The sequence below is a fragment of the Metopolophium dirhodum genome, chromosome 4, assembly GCF_019925205.1.
Source record: "Metopolophium dirhodum isolate CAU chromosome 4, ASM1992520v1, whole genome shotgun sequence".
Lineage (NCBI taxonomy): Eukaryota > Metazoa > Arthropoda > Insecta > Hemiptera > Aphididae > Metopolophium > Metopolophium dirhodum.
This window is the reverse complement of record NC_083563.1, coordinates 18,950,905-18,972,935: the sequence shown is the minus strand read 5'-3', so window position 1 is coordinate 18,972,935 and position 22,031 is coordinate 18,950,905. Positions and strand designations below refer to the sequence as shown.

General features: G+C 30.3%; 2 protein-coding genes and 1 pseudogene across 3 annotated transcripts; all 3 read left to right on the top strand.

The window, feature by feature from the left end:
- Window positions 1–10,063: 10,063 nt before the first annotated feature.
- LOC132943362 (uncharacterized) lies at window positions 10,064–12,738 on the top strand (annotated as a pseudogene).
- Window positions 12,739–14,701: 1,963 nt separating this feature from the next.
- On the top strand, window positions 14,702–19,163 carry LOC132942476 (uncharacterized). Of its 2 annotated transcripts, XR_009664287.1 has the most exons (2): window positions 14,702–15,812; window positions 16,640–19,163. XR_009664287.1 is itself a non-coding variant. In XM_061010891.1 (1 exon), the coding sequence occupies exon 1, from the start codon at window positions 15,043–15,045 to the stop codon at window positions 15,667–15,669; it is 627 nt and encodes a 208-aa protein (XP_060866874.1). In that variant the 5' UTR covers window positions 14,702–15,042; the 3' UTR covers window positions 15,670–15,998. The 2 variants fall into 2 exon arrangements, 1 of the variants encoding a protein (XP_060866874.1); XM_061010891.1 differs by lacking the exon at window positions 16,640–19,163 and having other exon boundaries at window positions 14,702–15,998.
- Window positions 19,164–19,490: 327 nt separating this feature from the next.
- LOC132942477 (uncharacterized) lies at window positions 19,491–20,580 on the top strand. Its single transcript, XM_061010892.1, has one exon. The coding sequence runs from the start codon at window positions 19,752–19,754 to the stop codon at window positions 20,373–20,375; it is 624 nt and encodes a 207-aa protein (XP_060866875.1). The 5' UTR covers window positions 19,491–19,751; the 3' UTR covers window positions 20,376–20,580.
- The last annotated feature ends 1,451 nt before the right edge of the window (window positions 20,581–22,031 follow it).

The following is a 22,031-nucleotide window of genomic DNA, read 5'->3' as shown; positions in this document are numbered from 1 at the left end:
TTGTTTAATATATCATTTTTAATGTAAACTATAATAATTATTTTATGGAATTAAATTCATTACATAATATTCTGTATTACTTATGTCTATTCATCAACACGACTTAGGTATCTATACTTATTTTATGAAACAAAAGAGCGTATAATTATTCGAGTCAAAGATTATTCATATTACCAGTATATACCAGTTTGAGAAACTAATCTATAAAATAAACGACATAAACATATATAATATATGCAATTAATATTGTGAGTAAAATTGCATATATATTAATGTAAAATAATATTATAATAAATTAATATATTGATATATCCAGTTACCTCTTATAAGATCATAAATCATAATTATTGGTGGCTAATGTACATTACTGTTATTATTACAATAAAATAAAATGTTTAATTTAAAATATGTTATAACTTATAGCTTATATATAATAATAATAATATAACTAAGTTCTTATAGGTAATATCGTCAATTGGTCGAAATTCTACCAAAAATCAACACGCCCTAAAATATTGCATTCTTAGCACAGACAAAGTTCGGTATTGGCGTTTGTGCTTTCTTCTTTTTATTCTAGTTTTTGTTCGTATAATATTAAACTATAAAACTATAAGACTTTATACATGGCAAAAACAGGTATTTCGTATTTTAGTTTTATAAAGTCTATATAAAGAATAAACATACAGACATTGTCTTTTAATGTATATATTTAAAAAACAAATAATAATTAACTATTATTTCATTTTACTTTTTTGAATTAGTTAGGTTACTGATTTTTATATGTTGTGTTTTTTTTTAATTTTAATATTTTTACTATACAGTAACATATGTGTGTATTTTTTTTTCGTTTAACTCTATTCGCCAATACCTTTTCAATGATAGGTATACCTATTTTTTCCTACTATGTATACAGACAGAGTTATCGGTACGACAAAAAAAAAATGCTTGCGTATTAAATATTAATATATTATACATAATAAAAATAAAGTATTTATTGTATAATATATAGGTAGTCTTGTAAATATAATGTACCTATATACCTATAACAAGTTTTTCGTATTGGATTAATTAGATTTAATCGCTTGATTAGTCACCTCTGTGATAGGAAGATAGTTCTTAAAAGTATATAGCGATTAGGAAAATATTATGCTATTGATAGTAAATAATTGTGATTAAATTAAATTATAATTTATAATCATTAAAACTCACAGTACAGTTAGTTGGAAATCAGACTGTGGTTTTATAAAAGGCTCAATTTAAGGCCGATATATTATGTAGATATTAATGTAGTATTGTAGAGAACCTACTGCATTAATTTTATTTCTACCTAGGTACCTACCTACATAATATCATTAGATAATCATTTAATTATAAATTCGGTACTATATTTTAAAAATATAAAAAAACCTATATCATATAATGGCATAGTGTATATTTTATGGCTCTAAGCATTGTTAAAATGTTATGCAAATTTAACCCTATCGGATCCATAATATCAATAGAGTATTGTAGCTACAAAAACAAGAGCATCGGACTCGTACAAAAACATAATAATATCACCATTGCATTTATTTTAATTAATGGTTAGACTGTTAATTAATTAACTCACATTATTGCTTCCCAAGGCCTAAAAGCTGTGTTTTTCAACCTTCAAACTTCGTCTGTAATATTTATCAATACAAATATATTGACATTACAATTCTGCCAATTCGTAATTGATTCAGGAGAAGAAAAACTAGGGAAATAATTTTGGATTTTAATATTTCCGCTTATCATGCAGGTACTAAAATTTAAATACAATACACTAATACTTATGTATAGGAAACTTTTCATATAAATACCAAAAATCTTCTCTCACATCTCACAATACTATTGGAATTTTATAAAAATTGTAAATAACATGCTTTTAATGATGCGCTTCATATTTTCTTAATAAAAAAGGTAATTTATTGCTACATTAGGAAATATTATACGTAAATAACAAGTACCTAAATATTCATAAATATTACAAAAGAAAAAAAATATGCTTTCATAATTTAAAATTGTTTAGTCCTTAATTAATACATAACATTATTACAATCATTATTTTTAAATTATACATTAAAGTTATGTTCTTTCATATATTCAATAATTATATGGTTACAGTGTAAGTACCTCCCTATTAAAATTAAATATTAAAAACATCATTTTAGCATATTAATTAGGTTGTGTTAAACATAGCCAGTTAGTTGAAAAACATTAATAGTTGTAAATTCAACAAATTGTAAAATTATAGAGATGATGCAAGGAACACTGCAGATAGCGTATTTATTGGAATACGTCTTAGCTAAATAATAAAATAAGTAATAATAATAATATTAAATATATTGTCGATGTGTCAAATAAAAATGTCACCCTTTTTTTTTTACTAAATTTGAATAATATTTCATTTTTAACCAAGTATAAGTATATTATTTACATTTTAGGTACTTTTTAAACAATGTTATAGATGGAGTCTTGAAGACAGTTGAAGTTATCAATAAATTATAAATATGATAAACTTAATATTATTAGGTAATTTGATAATATTAAGGCCAAAATAGTAAATTTAATGTATTGTGTAATTGCATGTGTATATTTTATATTTTTTGAAACCTTGTTTAATAATTAATTGCTATAATATTTCATAAAAAGAGTTGGATGTGTTTCAAAATGTCATATTTGATTACGTTGCACGAGGAAGAAAAACCAGATTGGAAGGCAACGTCGGTAAATATTTGCATATCGTTTTATGATAGGTAGTATTGTTTAAAAATATACAAATAATATTTTTTTCTGTAGACCAAGCAATCAATCAAATCACTAAGCGATTCAATTATTTTTTAAACATTTTAAAGATCATAATATATTACTGAATTATTCTTCATATTTTTTCATAATTCGAATATTATATTTATTACTTTTAAGCGTTAAAAAAACATGGATATCATATACATCGTATATATATTATATAATATATATATATATTTGTTATTACGACAAAAAATAACTATTTAAATACAAATACAAGTTTATAATATAACTTATGTAATTTTTAGAAGAATTAGCTTAAAAAATTACTTACCAAAAAAAAAAAAATCAAATTATTAAATATAATATTTCAAATTAAGTTTATTATTATATTATTAACTATAAAAATATGCTGTAGAATATGTTTTATTGAGGAAGTAATAAAAAACTATTTCGATTTTACAAATTTTTATTATAAGTTATAACATATTATTTTTTAATGAGAAATTTATTCTACCATCCGTATTTGCTTGTGGTACCTATAGCTATAATAATATACTATAGATAGGCACTTTATCAAAATCGATTTATCACGAATAACAACTATATTATATTATACACATGTATATATAAGACAAATTGTGTTAAAAAACAAAAGAATAATTTATAATAACAGATGACTAAATTTAATGATAATGATTACAAATAAACAGATTATTTGTATGTACCGAGTAACGACTTACGTAACGAATGTGTGTTTCTATCATGTGCTACGCTCATACACTATTAAATATTTTATTTGCCTAATCCTATATATCAATATATTATACATAAATATAACCATTAATTTGTTATGCTAAATGATGCCATTTGCGCTATAACAATGACTGTTAGTTGGTTTAGTCTCCAAAATGAATAAATATACTTGTATTTATCGACTGCACATCACATGTTTTGCTATACGTTTTCTAATGAATTTAAATCGTGGAAGTAGTATAGATAGTATTTAAAACCAACAATTTTTAATTGTATAAACGAATATAGTCAGTAGTGGATTTTCAATATTTTCCTAGTATGTTTGTGTGTGTATGTGTGTATTGGGGGGGGGGGGGGGGGGGGGGTCTGGAAAAATAATGTCCATTTTAAAGGTACCTGTTATTTTTGTTTTATAAATTTATAATTGTTGAAAAATTAAAAATAATTATTCAACATATTATTTCAGTAGGTATATTTGAAATAGGTATATAAATAACTATATAATATAAATACCAGGTACCTATATTATATAAAATAAATATTTATGTTGGTGTCTGGTTGTGGGGGGGTCCAGTGCCCATGAGGGATCCCCCGTCAATCCGTCACTGAATAAAATGAAACATAACTAGGTACCTAATATTTTTTTTTTTAATTGACTTAATTAGTTATATTTATTACAATATTATGAGTGATGATACATTGATACAACATTTAACAGCAAAAACTTGATTCTAAATTTTATAAATAATTATCAATACCGGGGAAGTTTGCTGTATAATAGAAGGTTACCTCCTATACCTCGTAATTGAGTAGGTCACTGTAATGGATGTGTTAAATTTTAATTAAGTGATAAATCATTATACATACGAAAAACCATTCTGAGCAGAATGTGTCAGCCTCAATTTCTAAGGATATTTTAAAATTTATTTATATATGGTTAGGAATTAATAGTTTATTTTTCCATTAGGTATAGGAATTATTATGTTGAATTAATTTTTGCCAAAAACATTGCATAAGTTATTATATTATTTATAATAATAATATTATATATATTTGTGTCATACATTCATACCTATATTAAAATTGTTGGTAACTTATAAAATAATACCACGTGGCCACGTGGGTAGTTACTATAAAATTATGTGAATTGGCTCGCGGTATGAATAGCTTTAAATTAGTCTGAAAATGTTTCTAAAATTGAATTGTGAATAGATAATTATAAATTATAATACACGCAGTGGTGAAACTTTTCTATTCTCTACGACTACAATTTTGTTAATTTCAAAATAGGTATAGAATAAGTAAAACCGGTAGACGAAAAATCCATAATTTTCCTTTAAATATGCAAATTTGTCAAAATTAGAACTTCATACATCTATAAAAAAAATAATGTTATGTACCTATATATTTTTATTTTTTGAGAATGTCGTAAGATCAATTTATATCAAACCTTGTATTCTGTTATTTTAACTTCAGTATTAAAATACAAATATTTAACTCAGTTACATACTGAGACACTGCACATCATGCATGGTATAATGTTAATTTGCCTATGCTGTATCTTGACCGGATCCTCCAAAGCTATATGACGTCGTAATTGTTGAGGAATACACTCACGTCTTATGATATGGCCTTAGGCTTTAATGCTATAATATTCTTATTATGTTTGATAAAGACACGCAGACAAATTTTATCTAAAAACAAACTATACTATCAAATTTATCTTTTATTTTGTAAAAATTCATCAATTCTTTAAAGTCAAAATACATCAAAAATTAAAAAAAATTAACTGATTTAAATGATTTTTCTTTTAGTTTTATATTGTTAATAGTCGAGATACAATAATAATATATATGTTATTTTTAGATATTTAGATTTTTGCTTTCAATAGTGTCACAGACGGCTTATTGATTTCATTAACTTTTCGTATAAATGTTATTAACATTTATTATATTTAAAAAATATGAACCGATCAATAATAAATAATTTATCATATTTATTTAATTATAAAATGAATAGGTAAAATATATTTTTTACTCAAATGAGAAACGTGATAATTTTTTCTTATTTAGTCTACAATGTTGCAATTAATAAAACGTTTAATTATATACTTGAAAAAACTGCTGTAATTTGTTAGTACCTATTCACATTTAAACATAAAACAAGTTTATAGTATCCAATAGGTACAGTATTAACAGGTACCTAACCTACCCATTCAGGTAGGTACAACAATATTAACAAAATATCAGATTTTATTATATTGTACGGTTATACACTTATACCCATGTATAAAAGTGTTGTTCACACATAAACTTGATTTAATGCTGTGAAGTTAATTATTATTTTTCATCTCGTGGAGTTCTTGTCAGTCTTCTTTATGTTATCCCTCTCCTAATATTCAACTTCTCTTATATATTGGCAATGACGAGTGGAGCTCTTTTTGTTCTCACGGTCATCGCCAATCTTATTTCCTTCATTAAATCATCTGCAAGTTAAGTAACCAATTTAGATTCTGAGCGAGGTGATAAATGTATTGATTTTACAATTATGTGTGTTATTTAAAAATTAAAAAGTATGTATCTAATAACCTATTATAGTAAAAGCTAAAAAAAATGCATCAACCTTCAATACATAAGGAGCCAGGTGATGTAGCATTGTGGGTAACAAATTGGATCTGGTTTGTTCTCTTAGGAGTCAAAAGCAAAACATTCCCTATGCTTTTCAAAAAATCAGAGAAAACAGATAATAATAAATTACGGAAAAAGAGAAATATTTACGTAAAATATTGATTGGTTTTAGAGAATGAGCAGAGCGATGAATGTATTGATTTTAGTATTTTACAACGATGTGTATTTTTTTGTGTCCGTCATTGCCGTTTGGGTCAGTAACACTGGTTCGATTTTCTTCAACAGTATCTTGTTCGATGGGAGGGGAATCTATTTGATGCATTTAGGAGGTCAAAATTTTAAATTAGTTTCCAAAAGCGCAGGGATAAACAAAACAAAAATTAAGGAAAAACTGTAATTTTTACGTAAAATCGGTTTTCGGCAAAATCGATTTTGGTTTTTGGTTTAACTCTAAAACAAATAACCGTAAGTACATGACATTTTCTCCTGAATGTTTATATTAGAATTTTCCATACACCCAATAAAATTCTACACACGATATTTTGACTTGTTTTGAGTGGTTTACGGACATTTTCAGTTTCCAATTTTTATATCATTGAATTTACACCATTTATATTTATATTACACATTTAACACCATCCATTACAGTGACCTACTTATAACCTACTGTACAGCAAAGCGATACCCACTTGCCCACTTTTTTTTTAAGTTCAAATTTTGTTTCACGAATTTTCAAATTATTCTGTTGTTGAAAATGCATATAATTTTTATTATAATACAAAATGCTTGTAAATTGAATACAAAGTTTTTCTTTTTGGTCTAACAACAATCTTAAAATATATTATAATACTAAATTATTATGCAAAATTATTTTCATCGACATTTGGAGACAGGTTAGGTTACATCGAGTCGAAAAAGATATTTATACTCTAAACCACTCCTCTCCCCCATTTTTGCTGGCTATGGCCTTTTATGAAGTTATAATTTTGACAAAACTGTATATTCAAATGAAAATTTTATTATTATGCTGTAATTCAAAAAATATTAATTTGAGACTTGAAACTTTCCATCATTACGTAATATTACTTTCTGGATTTACACAATGACATTTTTAAAACATTATCAGATTAGTGTTTAGCTATTTTCTCCACAAATTAATTCACATTATTGTATGGTAGTATGATACATTGATATACCTGTCACGTATACGCGGTATTAACTTATAAGTTAATAACAATATTATTGGTATGATACAAATATATAATATTATAATTATTATTATTAGTATAAGAATATATGCGATGATTTATGTAATACATGTATTTGCATTATATATGTTATACGTCATGTATACGTTGTGTACCTATTATAGACTTACAAGTGCCACCAATTTACGGCCCAGCCCGGTCCAACGATTTTTTTCTGAAGCCAAGCTCGGTCCAAAAAATGTTGTGAAAAAAAGCCTAAACCCGGCCGAAAAATCATCCTAAGCTCTTAAAAAGCCCGTTCCGGTCCAAGGATATTTTTTATAATCCCGGTCCAGTCCAGTCCGTGACGTATTCATCCAAATTAATTATTCGTCCAAATGTATTTTTGTAAAGTTTTCTTACAAAAACCCCACACATATATTAAAGTAAAGTGAAAGAATATTACATTATATTATTAGGAAAGAAACCAGTTAATCAAAGAAAATATAAATACTAACAACTAACATAATATTGAAGAATAAAAGAATGTATGGCTTCATTTGAATACCTAGTTTACTCATTACCTATTTTTTTGTGATTATTCTATAAATGAATGTATCACTTGGAAAATATTTATTATGAGCCACGGATTGGCCACAGTAAAATAGGTAACTATTTTTACAAAATGTATGTGATTAATGCATTATACTAGTCTGAGATGAAGGTATAACTAAAGTTATTATTTTATAATATTTCTTTATTTAATACGACTTGTCTATCATAAGCCTGAAAAATTATTAGAACTCTGCTATTTTAGTTATTATTGTACTTACATAATTTTATTTTATTTTACAAACTGTTTTTTTTTTCAATTTTGAAAACAATTAGGTGTAATGTAATAAAAATATAAAATACAATAATATAATGTATAAACCGGTTTTAATGTTTAGTGTAAACGGTAAAAATAAAATAATATGCTGAAATCATAATTATTTTGCGGAAAATAAAAATTATAACTGATAAGTACCATTTATAGTAATCAGATTTAAATTAGACAAATCTATCTAATATCTAAACTCTAAACTCTAAACTCTAAAGAATACCCGAATATGGATGGATTAATATGGCCATACAAAAACATTTCTGAATCACAGTATTATAATTGAAAACCTTTATCGAATTTTCAATAATTTTGTATTTGAAAAAAAACTTCTTCCATAAGTATACTGGTATATTTTGTATAAAACGTTTAACAATTCTAATAACTTAAAAATAAAAATATGCATTGTGTTCCGCAAACAATTATCATCTATATACATATTACATTTTAGATCGACAATTCATACGTCCATGTATAGGTTTATAACAGGGAAATAAAAAAGAAAACGACGACGACGACGACGACAACTGAAATTGGCAAGAGTGCAATAACCAGTTACCAGTTATATTATATCTGCGTTAGAAATATTATAGTGATTCGTATTTATTTATCATTTGCACCGCATAAGTATGACTGCAAATTTAAAACCATATTGTACAGAGCATTTTAATCAAAATACGGTGTTCGCTTTCATATCATATATTTACATATTACATACACTTAAAGTGTTATGTACTATAATTATTATATATAATTATTATACTATTATAGTATTCAAAGTTAAAGTCGTGCGCTTATATTACCATCTATATAATCCTACTGCGGGACCATCCGTCACTCCGTCCACACGGCACACAACAACAACAGCAGTGACTAATAACTAATAAGTAATAACTGCTATATTATAATATTTTAACGGTCAACTACAGCGTGCTGCGGCCGTACAAAATATAACCGCAGCAATCGCCATAATATCATGCGGCTGCGGGGGTGATGTTGGTGAACTTCTCCACCAGGCACACGCTAACGACCAACGCGGACGTGCTTGAAAAAAATATTCGTCGTCCGTGCATGTCAAGCTGGTGGGAGTGGGCACGCCATGCAGGAGTTTCACCAGCAAAACGCAGTCCAACGAAATTAACGGGACAATGAGCGACGAGAGGGGCCACATAGTGACGTCCACGTTCAGTGACCCACCCAATAACAGTTGGAGGACACGCAGATCCAGAAGCGAGGATCAGCGAGGTCAGCTATGCGGAGGCCAACGGCTACAGGCCGGTCAGTTTCAATTTGATCGTCAACGGCCCGGACAACGATTTCAATGTGACAGCAAAAACGTAGGCCCCGATGAAACGCAAGAATCGTCTACTCGGCCACACAGACTAGTGACTACTTGATGCAGTGGCAATGCAACAACTTAATTTTGTTTTACTTGCATTTTATTTTAATATTGTTTTACGCCAATATAAATGTATATACGGGAGATACTTCCGGTACTATGTGTGAGTTTCGAGTATAAAAATCAGATTCTATATGTGAAACATCTAATCCCCCCCCCCCCCGATTTCCACCAATGTGCAGTGGGTGAGACCGGCTGTTAGGGTGGCAACTCATAGACACGCACTCATTGCTTTCTTACAAATCCAGTGTTGTAGAAATAAGTATAATTAGTAGTAAATTGTATTTTATTTTAATGTTGCTTTACGTCAATAAATGTATATACGGGAAGTACTTCCGGTACCATGCATGAGTTTTGAGTAAAAAAATCAGTTTCTAGATGTGAAACCCCCTAAAGCCTTTTTTTATTATAGTCCTATTGTTAAACCTGGGTATTTTGTATTTATTGTAAGTACATGTTGTACATCCATCCCGTTTCATCGTTTTGAGACTACAACAACTGTAGTAGAATATTATATCACTGTGACATATTATTTAATTAATGTGAATTTATGGCACAACCAAAATTGTTTTCAAATTCAATATTTCTGGCTGTCAAATGGTATTTGAACTTATAGTAGTTACAAATGTTACAATGTACATTGTACATATTTACTCTGTATAATGTTATTCACTACTTTATAATATCTAGTGACGTATTTAGCTATTATGCGCCTCATTGGGGAATTATTCCAATTGTGCTACATAAATATACTGGAATTAATGATATGCATTGTTTTCACAAACGATTATCATCTACATGACTACATCTTAATGTCATGCTGCGCATTATAAATCTTATATGTTTAACAGGGAAATACAAATTACGACAAGAACAAAAACGTCAATTACTTAAGCAATTATAATACAATAACAGCGAATAACCAGTTATCTTCGTCACAAATTGTATACTGATTTGTGTTTATTTGTTTTTCATTTGCATCGTATAAATACGACCGCGAATCAAAAACTATTTTATTGTACAGTTATTGTGTTGACGTGAAAACGAATCCCGTATATTATACATACTGTGTTACTATAACTTGGAGTCGTGCATAATTCATAAGTGTACCATCTAAAATCGTCATCACCTCGCCGGAAACCTACTGTGTGAGACCGTTCGTCCATAGAACAACAACAACAACAGTGACAACAGTGACAAAAAACAATAACTATTAACTGTAATATATTGTAACCCGTAGCAGTGTGTTGCGGCCCTACAAATAACCGAATACTGACAATAACTATCGCCATAATCATGCGGTTACTCACGTTCGTCACGCTGTTCGGGGTGGTGGCAGTGTCGTTGGTGAGCTGCGAGAGGTATCAACTATTGGAAAATGGCTACGTGGACGTCACGATGGCCTCACGGACGTGTTTGAACAAAAAATCGTTGTCCGTGCCCGTCGGCCGTCAAACTGGGGGGCGTGGTGAGCAAGTCAAAAGCGCCGCGGAAGAGTTTCACCAGCAACACGCAGTTCTTCAAAATGGACGGAGTAAAGGACGGGTTAAAGGGCGATGAGAGAGGCCACCTGGTGGCGTCCACGATCGGTGGCCCGTCCGACAACAGCTGGAACATGGTGCCGCAGCAAGCGAGTGTCAACCGGAAGCTCACAAAGGAGAGCAATCTAATGGCCTGATGGGACGAGTTCGAAAAGTGGATGCTGCTGGAGATCTCACGAAAAAATACGATTCGGTTCACGATCAAGGTGAATTACGATAATGCCAGTGGCTGCCGGCCGGTCAGTTTCGAGGTGGACGCCTATTCCAGCGCTAAATCCACGACGGGCTTCAGGGGCACATTCGTCAACAGGCCGAATGACCAATTCAAGACGGCCGCGGAGTCGTCGGTGACTTTGAAACGTAAGAAGCCGTGACTTTTCGGTCATTCCGTCTAGTGCTTACTCGATGCGGTGGCAGTGAAACTACTTAATTTTGTTTTTTTAGTACTGTTTTACGCCGATAACTTTACGTTTAAGAGTTCCGAGTATAGAAATCAATTTTATTTAGTTCTATCGTTCAATTTGATTTTTTATTGTAAGAAGTAAACGGTATAGGTATTTGTTTTTATATAATTGGATGTAAAATGGTATTTGAACGTTAGTATATGTTTTACTATGTAATCATATTGTATATTGTAATATTTAGCTACAGGCTACTTCATGACTGCCATTAATATTTGAATAGGTATAATAACAAATATGAAATAATATCTTTAAAATTCAAATTTAATTAAGCCTATTGGTTTTTATATGTGAGTTCCTACCTAATTGAAACGTAAATTGTTTATGTGTATTTATAATTGTATAATTTAAAATATAGAAACGCTGCAAATTGAACTATAAATTTAATTTTCAGTTAATTTTTTACATTTCGGTACAATAATATAGGTGGGCAAATGCTTTTTTAAATATTTGTGTTTGTTGAAAACTCACTTAACATTTAAATTTGGTTCGAGTGTTATAAATTCATTAAACCTGTTCCATACCTGAAGGTAAAAATTTATTATTAATATTTATTTTCTTTATTTTGTAGGACTAGTCTATTATTTAAGCCTGGAAAGTAATTATAACCCTGCCATTTTTATAACTACTGTATTTACATAATTTATTACTATATTATGAAATAGATTTTTATTTCAACTATATAATCTTAAATTTTAATACAGTTTAATACAATATATAATAAAATATGTACTTATACCATATATTGTGATCCAATTTTCAAATGTTAAAAAATTAAATTTTACATACATAAGTTTAGATGATTATTGTCAGGAAAACCTTAAATAATAAAAAAAAAATAATAGAATATGACGTATTTTTACCTTTAGCGTGTAATAACGGTTTGTTGGTATCCAGTTTTAGTAAACAGATTTAAATGAGACTTAGTACCTATACCTATAAATTATTCACAACTGAAGAATACTAAATAGTAAATATAATTATAAGAGTCCATTAATTTCAGATTAACCAATATCTATTTTTAGCTATATAACCAGACTTCACCAATGAAATGAAAAAATATAAAATATAGTGCACTAGCTATTGGCGTTTCTTGGTTTTTATACCTATACCGCAACCGAAATGGACAATTTGGCTGTAGCTGTATCATTTTGTATTATATATTCTAAAAGTTCCGGGAAACTTTTCCTATTTTTCTTTTAAACCTTATTATTTGAACAATTAAGGACATTAAAAAAAAATTAGTCTAATCAGTCCAGGCGTTTTTTCGTCTTCGGTGTCCTTCGGTCTAAATCCCACTTCTGATCCGATATGTTAACTTTTACCCGGAAAATAACGTCAAAAACTCAAAAATCAGGCCCCTGTTCCGGGAATTGAACCTAGGTCTCTCGCTTGCCAAGCGACTGCTCATACATTATTCAGATTATAAGTATAATTTTAAGTCACTTGTGACCGATCGAAAAGTTGCCATAAGGGCAAATTGGTTGCCGAACTGTCATGTAAAATGTTATTTGAACTTTAGTGTATGTTTTACTATGTGTCTATGTAAGCATATTGTATAATGTTTAACTACAGGCTACTTCATACCTTTCGTTAATAAATAGTATTTGAAATTTGAATATAAGTACTAATAGAATATGTAAAATCCAAATTTAATTAATCCTATCTCCTTATTTGTGAACACTTGAAACGTAAATTGTTGAAATTTATAAATTTGTATTACAAATTCACGAATACTGTACCATGAAGGTAAAAAGTTATTGTTAATATTTAATTTCCTTATTGTATGGGACTTGTCTATCATATCAGCCTGCAAAGTAATTATAACTCAAATTTTCAATAAATTTGTATTATAGCTATAAAGTATACATGGTAAACTTTAAAAAAAATAGAATTACAACCTCTATACATAAATATAATAAATATATTATTTTTTAGCATTGTTTTCCGCAAAAACGATTATCATCAGCACCCTAATGTCATACTGCAATACTACTATTCACTCTTTTATATTTAGGTTAGTAACAAAGAAATAAAAATTAAGATGGTAAAAAAACGACAATTAGGCTATTACTGTAAGTCCTCGTTTAACGTCGAGGTTAAAGATTCCTAGAAAACGTACTTTAGGCGAAAAACGTTAAGTGGTATATACTTATAGTTAATTTGAATGTATTCTTGCCAATAAATAACTAACACTGTAAAATATATAACGTTATAATAATAAGTAATACACGACAACTGTGAAGTGAACAGGAAAAGTTTCGTTAAACAACTCATATTATTTTTATTTTATATTTTATTAATAGTAGGCGTGGACTAGTAGCCTAATTGATTATTGGGGTTACATTGCAATAATAAAATTTACATATCTAATATACATATATTTATAGTTTTGAATAATTATTTAATAACAAATAAGAAAATTTACAAGATAGAAACCTATATGTGTAAAGTTATGACTTATGAAGAAGAGGAAATTGGTTCTACATTGGCAATCCCGAATCCGCATCATCCTTGTAAGATCAATAATTAAGTAGGTACTAATACGAAATATTACGTCCATATAATATCCAAATATGATCGCGACCCCCCAGGAACACATTGCCTGTCTGGAAGATTCCAGTTGACGGTTTTGAAGGAACTACAAAGTCTGGGTGGTGCGTAGCGGCTATTTGAAATAGACACGGTGTCCGACGGCCATGCCACCCCGGGATCCAAGTCTCACCGTGTCCAGGAGGCGTACCTTTAACCTAGTGTCGCGTAGGTACGTATGAAAGGCATGTCAGTTAAATTTGATAACAGCATCATTATCTGAGTAAAAAACCTTTGGATTCTATAAGTGTGTCGTGTACGTACATAAACGCAAGTACGCAAGGTCGACTAAAATTAAATTACATGCAGTCTGATATTAAAAACGACGGTGTACCTATACTGAAACTGTTGCAATAGGTTAAACGGAACATAAATATTTAACTCTATGACGTGATAGCGAAACAACATTAAAAGAGGATCGGGGAGTTACTATATAGGTATACTGCAATAACCATTTATATATTCGTTAAAAATATTAATCTGATTTGTATTTATTTATTCTTCATTTGCATCGTATAAATAAGACTGCAAATTGAAACAATTTTACAATACGATTGTGTCGACGTGCTAACGGTGAGGTGTTCGTTTGCATATTAGTATATCAAACATTTTGTGTTACTTTAATTTGGAATTATTCTTATAAGTTTTATTACCATCTAATATTGTCACCACTCGATACTCACCTGCCGGAAACTATTATACTGTGCGAGACCATCCATCCACACAACAACACAATAACTGTAATATATTGTAACCAGCAGTGTGCTGCGACCGTATAAAATATAACCGAATAAGTACTAACCAGTAACCGTAGGAATCGTCATAATATAATGCGGTTACTCACGTACGTCGCACTGTTCGGGGCGGCGGCAGTGACGATGGTGAGCTGTGAGACGCTTCGTCATCAGCTATTGGGAAATGGCTATGTGAACGTGACTATGGAATCACGGACGTGTTTGAACAATAAGCCTTTGTCCGTGCCCGTCCTGCTGGTGGGCGAAGCGTCAGTTGCAGGTGCACCGTGGAGAAGTTTCAATAGTGACATGCGGTTCTTAGCAATGGACGGAATAAAAAACCCTACAGACAAGATAGATGCCGACGAGAGGGGCCACCTGGTGGCGTCCACGATCGGCGGCCCGCCCGACGACACCTGGAACATGGTGCCGCAGCGAACGAGTGTGAACCGGAAGATCTCAAAAGAGAGCAACTTAATGGGCCGATGGGACGAGTTCGAAACGTGGATGGTGGAGGAGATCGGACGAAAAAAAACGGTTTATTTCACGATCGAGGTGAATTACGAGAGAGCCAGCGGTTGCCGGCCGGTCAGTTTTAAGGTGGATGGCAGGTCCAGCGCTAAACCCTCAACGGGTTACAGAAGCATTTTCGACAATAAGCCGGGTGGACCTTTCAGTACGGTCGCGCAGACGCAGAAGCAAATGAAAGACAAGAAGCCGTGATTGCTCGGTCATGTGCCGACCAGTGACTTATTCGATGCGGCGGCAGTGCAACTGCCAACTACTTAACTTTGTTTTATTTTAATACTGTTTTATTACGCCGATTACCTAACAAATGGAAAGTACCTATACATCTGGTGCTATACGTGAGTTTCTATCATATAGAAATCAATTTTTTTTTTAGTCTTATCATTCTGTTTGATTTTTTAGTCTTATGCAGGTACACTATATTATTATTTATTTTTATATAATAAATTCGACTAATGCTATTGCTAAGATTTATAAAAAACTAATGCAATTATCTTTTATTATATCCTCTATTACTTTTTGAACTGACGGTCATTTTACTGTTATTAGTAATTGCATAGAATATGACTGTTTTTGGAAATAACTTTTAAGCGTGCAGTGCTTATAAGTAAGTATCCAATTATACGTATATATATTTTTTGAATATAAAATAAACTTTTACCAATTTATTTTTCACATAAATTGACCATTAAAAATGGATGTCTCAAACTTACCTGCAGTATATGGCTGTATATAAAATGTTTTATTTGAAATCTGTTTTCGATTTTGCTATATAATATGAATATTTTCATAAATAATTTCAGATTTTTAGACTAGTATAATAGTTAATACTAAATTACTAAATACATGAAATACAATATGTATAGTACGTGTATAAAATAATATTTATTTATAATTGTATGTTTATTAGACATTTTTTTTTTTTTTTTTATTTATTTGAAGAAATCTACAATCTATACATGCTTTTTGTATAATAAGTAGGTTTGATATATGAAAGGTAAAATATGGTATGAGTAGTTAGATTAGGGAAGATACCCAGTGGTAACACCCTGTTAATTAGACATTAGACATAATATTATAATGATAATCTTTTGGCTGATATTTTCCCCATCTCAATACCTCATTAATGATTAATGATTTCATTTCGATAAATGTTTACCTATAGGTATGTATACATCACGAATAATATTTAAACTGATAAGACAGTTCAGCCAAGGTTGCCAGGTTTTTCTCAAGTATGTCTTGTGATGTTTAACTCAGTTTAAAGGTATGTAAGTAGTATTATTACAGTACCTAGTACATTATAGTAGTAGTATTGCACAGTCACAGTATTCCGTGTAAGCCGCGTGATTAACACGTTAACATATGATATTATCCGTGTGGTTAATTGCTTATTTTAATGACTAGTGAAATTGTTTAACCTAAACAAATAAATATTAATGTCAATATAATTTAATTTTTTCAATATTATGGACATTTTGTACATGTTTTTACGTGAAGCATGGTGATAGTTTAATAGTAATAGTAGATACAAGTATCAGATAGGTAGGTCGTAGGTATAAGTGTCGATAATGATCGTTTGATTCGTATTAGATAGTAGATACTGATAATATTGATAAAGTTATTAACATTTTAAGTACCTAAGACCTAACTATGATATTAATTATTAGTTCATATTATTACTATATATAAATATATAATATTATAATTCTGAATTAAAATTAACGAATGGACTATGAGTTTTTGTTCTTGATTCTCCGATTTATGGTGGATAATATTATACCAATTGTTTATTACGACTTCAAAAAAACAGTCATTAGCTGAGAGAACGATTTACATTTATATGATACATTTACATACATTTATATATTATATAACATAGTATAGTACATTCTAGTATTAAATATTAATTATTGATAACCCATTTACAAATTAAAGTCATTAACTATTATCGTTCAAAATATCGTTTTAAATTTCTAAAAGTAGTTCATATTTTTCTTGAACTTCATAATTTATTTTTTAATTGATTTGACCATTTTTTCATAAAACGATCATATACTTAGTTGTTCTAAAGAGACATCTATGAATTATGAAAGTAATGAATAAAAATATTCAGTAAACCTATTTTATTATTTTTGGGAAAAGTTTTAACCCTATAACCACCCTCCTTTTTGTGTACACGATAATTTTTACTATCGAGATCTATAGCCAATACAAGACTTATTTACTTTTTTGTATTATTACTTAGTATATAGTTAATTACGTAGTTCCTATGGGTGGTTTGCGTTTGGGCGAATGATTTTAATACATTGTAATGTGTTTCGGCGATCTTTTTTAATATCCTGGGATGCTATATTTTATCAATCCATTTTCTCTCTCATTTTGACAAACTTGGGTTGTTCATGAATTCCACGTGTATGATTAAAAATGGATTTTTTTTTGTGTGTGATTAAAAATTAAAATTTTTGAAAATCAAGTTAAAATATTATTAAAATAAAAATAATACCTACCATGTAAATAATATATTTAATAAGTGTGTGTAGTTAAAAATTGAAATTGTGTGCCATATTTAGATAGATATAAAATTCCCAATAGATTTTATATATTATTTTTATAATCTTTACACACTTACAATTTTATCTTTTGTATTGTATCATACTCGCTCAAACACATTACTTTTATTATGTGGGTAAAAAGGTAATTCACCCGAACGCATGACGACCGTTCCTATTGTCTATTTGTCAACATTGTGTAGTGTTTTATAAGATCTCCTAGCTTTAATTGAAACTCGGAGGCTGGTGTAACTCGTCGAGAGTGGGTGCCGATGAAGGAGACAATTAGACAATGTCTTTGCAATTATGAAAGTCACGCCTGTTGAGTCGTATTATGAAGGTTGATTAAAACTATCGAAAGTTTGAGGACGCGATATTGTAACAAATTTTTTTAAACTTTAAGTTCATAGTTATAACTTATAAATTACTTTTCTTTTATTTAGTAAATAATAACTTGGCTAGTTAACAATTTATTGCACTTTTCAACTGAATATTTACAATCCTAACCTAGCCTATGCCAAATCATAATAACTATTATATTAATTGTAACAAAAAAACTTAATGCGATTACCTATACAGTAGTTGTCAATTAATTAACTGATTACTGATTAGTAACTACAAACTGTCGTTTAATATCATAGACAAAATTAACTCGGTAAGTTATTAAAAGTTACATTTGAAAAGATTAACTCATTAAATAACGTGTTTCATTATTTAATCACTAAATTATTTTAAAAGTAACTTAACTTAAATTTTTAACTCGTTTATGCCCTTGAAAATCATATTTATATATTTTATGCATGCACCTGTGTATGATTTTAACTATTGGCAGCTGAACGTCGATTTCGATTTGGTTTTGGTACTTACTTACTACTTAGTGACTTATATATCGGCTGATATATAATTAATGTATAATATAAAAATAAACTATGCGTATAATAACATACTTAATACTTAAAATATTATATTATCACTTTCCAGTTTCCACTGATACTGGTATGCGAGCTTACCGTACATAATATTTTTAATACTACTCGTTATACCAACAAATTGCATTATTATAATATATTCACAGTGACACAGTGGGATTCCCTATCGTTAAAATATCGCGTTTTATTCGAATACACTAGGAAAAAACCTGTCGACGGCAATAATAAATAATAATTACCTGCAGGTATTTTTACCTCGTGATTTGCGTACCAAGAACCTACTAGGTACCCACCAATCTACTGTACGTGAGCTAGTTATGCCGTGATGGGCACTATCGAATAGTATTCGATTGTTAGTACTTAGTAGTTACCATCAATTATCAAATTATGATTCAAAGCAATAAATATTCGAAATTAGTATCGAATAGTTCGAATGCGCCGGACTATCGAATAATTCGATAGTACTTTTTCGATAGTGCGCTGTCCATTGCACTAACGAGATATAAATTAGACCGTGGCACTTAAGAACTGTACAGTGTCACTTCGGGAGGCAATAACTATATTATACGAAATCAAATTTTACGATTATCGATATTCAAGTTAATTTATCGTCAATAAACGCGTTTCCATATTACATACGTAACCAGTAATAGTTTCCGAGTTACAAAGTTTTCGACCAGTCCGGTTCGATATTAATTTACGCTATTATAATATTATTTTATCCTACCAGCGACCAAGGATATTTCAATAATCAATATAATATTGCGATTGATCAGAGACACGTCCCGTGGCTGACATGTTGAGAGACAACGCGAATGCGCAGGTGGCTTGCGCCGTACTGCTGTTGATCGGAGCGATGATCGTGGACAACGTCGGGGCGTCCACCAAGTACACGCTGCTCGGCAAGAACCAAATCGAAGTGACAGAGTCGATGGTGACGTGCAAGAACGGCAAGTCCGTGTCGGTGACCACCGGTGTGAAGGGCGAGCTGTACGCGCTGTCGACGACCAGGACGAGTTTCTCGGGCGACAAGTGGAAGAGGCGGATGGCCGAGCTGGACAGGGAGTCGGACGACGAACAGGGACACGTGGTGGCGTCCGTTTTCGGTGGACCCGTCGAGACGTGGAACCTGGTGCCGCAGCACCGGAGCGTCAACAGGAAGATCAACGCGCAGAGCAGCCTGCTGAACCGCTGGGACGAGTTCGAGAAGTGGACGCGCGAACAGCTGGGCAAAAAGAACGGCGCCCCGGTAAAATTCACCATCAAGATAAAGTACGCGGCCAGCAACGGATGCAGGCCAATCGGTTTCGAGATCGACGCCACCAGCAAGGCGGGACCCGGGTTCCAGGGGAGATTCGACAACGGCCCTTACGGGACTTTCGCCGTCGCCAGCAAAAAACCATCGAAGAAAAAGCCGTGAAGCAGACGGGACCCGAACCCATTTGGGCCACCAACGATGTGGTTTCTGTGATGATTACTGGTTCACCATCTTTCGTAATGTTATACTAAAAATTATGATTTAATTTTTTTTTTTGCATTTATTTTAAAATTTTAATTATTTCAATAAATAATTGTTTTTACAATGGCTTAAACAAATACAAGTTACAAGAAACTTAGACTTATAAGTATCGACTATAGTGTAGTTTTCATTGAAAATGTATAATGGAATCGATCGAAAGATTCGACGCCAAACATTTCAATACATATAATAATATTAATCAATTCCATAAATAATTCCAATAAATAATAATACATGTTTAGTGTGGTGTTGTAGGCACATCGCACATTATATAGGTGAGAACGTCAACAATAATGTATTCGGTTTTTATTTCATAACTCTTAATAAACAAGTGTGAACATATTATTACGGTGTAAATATGCGTGTTCGATTTTAAAACAAAAACACTTAGGTCTTATTTACTTCTCGTACGAAGTCGTACCTATCATGTTTCGTGGGACACAGTGACTCATATATACATTTATACCATATATACCGGCTACAGAAACCGTTGAAGCATGGATAGATTTTGTACATCAAACTATAATAACTACATAATTATAGTACCTATAATTACTATACATTATACATATAATAAATTGTATAGGTTTATAGGTAGGTAATAGGTATATTTTACATAACACAATATTGCAAATATTTAATAAAATAATACAAAACAAGAATATTAAAAATGTTAAAAAGTAAAAACTATTTAAGAATTAAGATCTTGTCAAATTGCAAAACAGTAATACACTTATATTATATAACCATACGGTAAATAGACCTACTGCTACTTGCACAAGTACACAACTGTCAACTTCTGTCATAACAGTTACAATTGTACAGTAGACAGTAAGTACTACAATAGTAGATACAACATTGAGCGTTAAATCAAACATTACAATTTATAATATTTTATATACCTAATAAGTAATAACTAATATTATGTCTGTATAATAATCGCTACAAATTAAAATATCCTATTGGCTATTGCCCAGGTTTATACGCCAGTACGTCGCCAACACTATGGGCTACATCAAACTACAACAAAGCAAAACGCTGTTCTGACACGTTTATGGTAAATGTATATTGTAATTACTTGCCTACGTGAATACGTGATTTTACATATTATTACCGCACACTAATAATTACCGTGTTAATGGATTTTTTTTATTACCTACGTTGAATAACTATTATAATGCAAAATGTATTAACAATCGTCGCTCATTTACATTCGAAAATATTCGCAACATTTTAGTCACGGAAATACACAATGTATTGTTTATTTGAGCAACAGTTTAATAGGTAATTATTATAAACACGATAAGCATTTATAATTCAAATTTTTATTTTATTTAAAGTCTAACTAAAAAAGTAGAAAGATTAAGAAAGAAAAGTAATATAACAATTTTTACTGCCCTAAAAGGTGATGACAGACACAAATAAAATTATAATAAAGACAAAAACAGAATTAGATTTTACCGCAAATTGCAATGATTGGATTTGATAAAAAACGATTCTGAGTGGACGAGAGAAAATTTATGAATCATAAATAAATACATATGTATTAATTATTAA

Excerpts from the sequence above, each read along its gene's own strand:
- LOC132942476 (XM_061010891.1), top strand. The coding sequence starts at position 15,043 with ATGCGGTTACTCACGTACGTCGCACTGTTCGGGGCGGCGGCAGTGACG.
- LOC132942477 (XM_061010892.1), top strand. The coding sequence starts at position 19,752 with ATGTTGAGAGACAACGCGAATGCGCAGGTGGCTTGCGCCGTACTGCTG.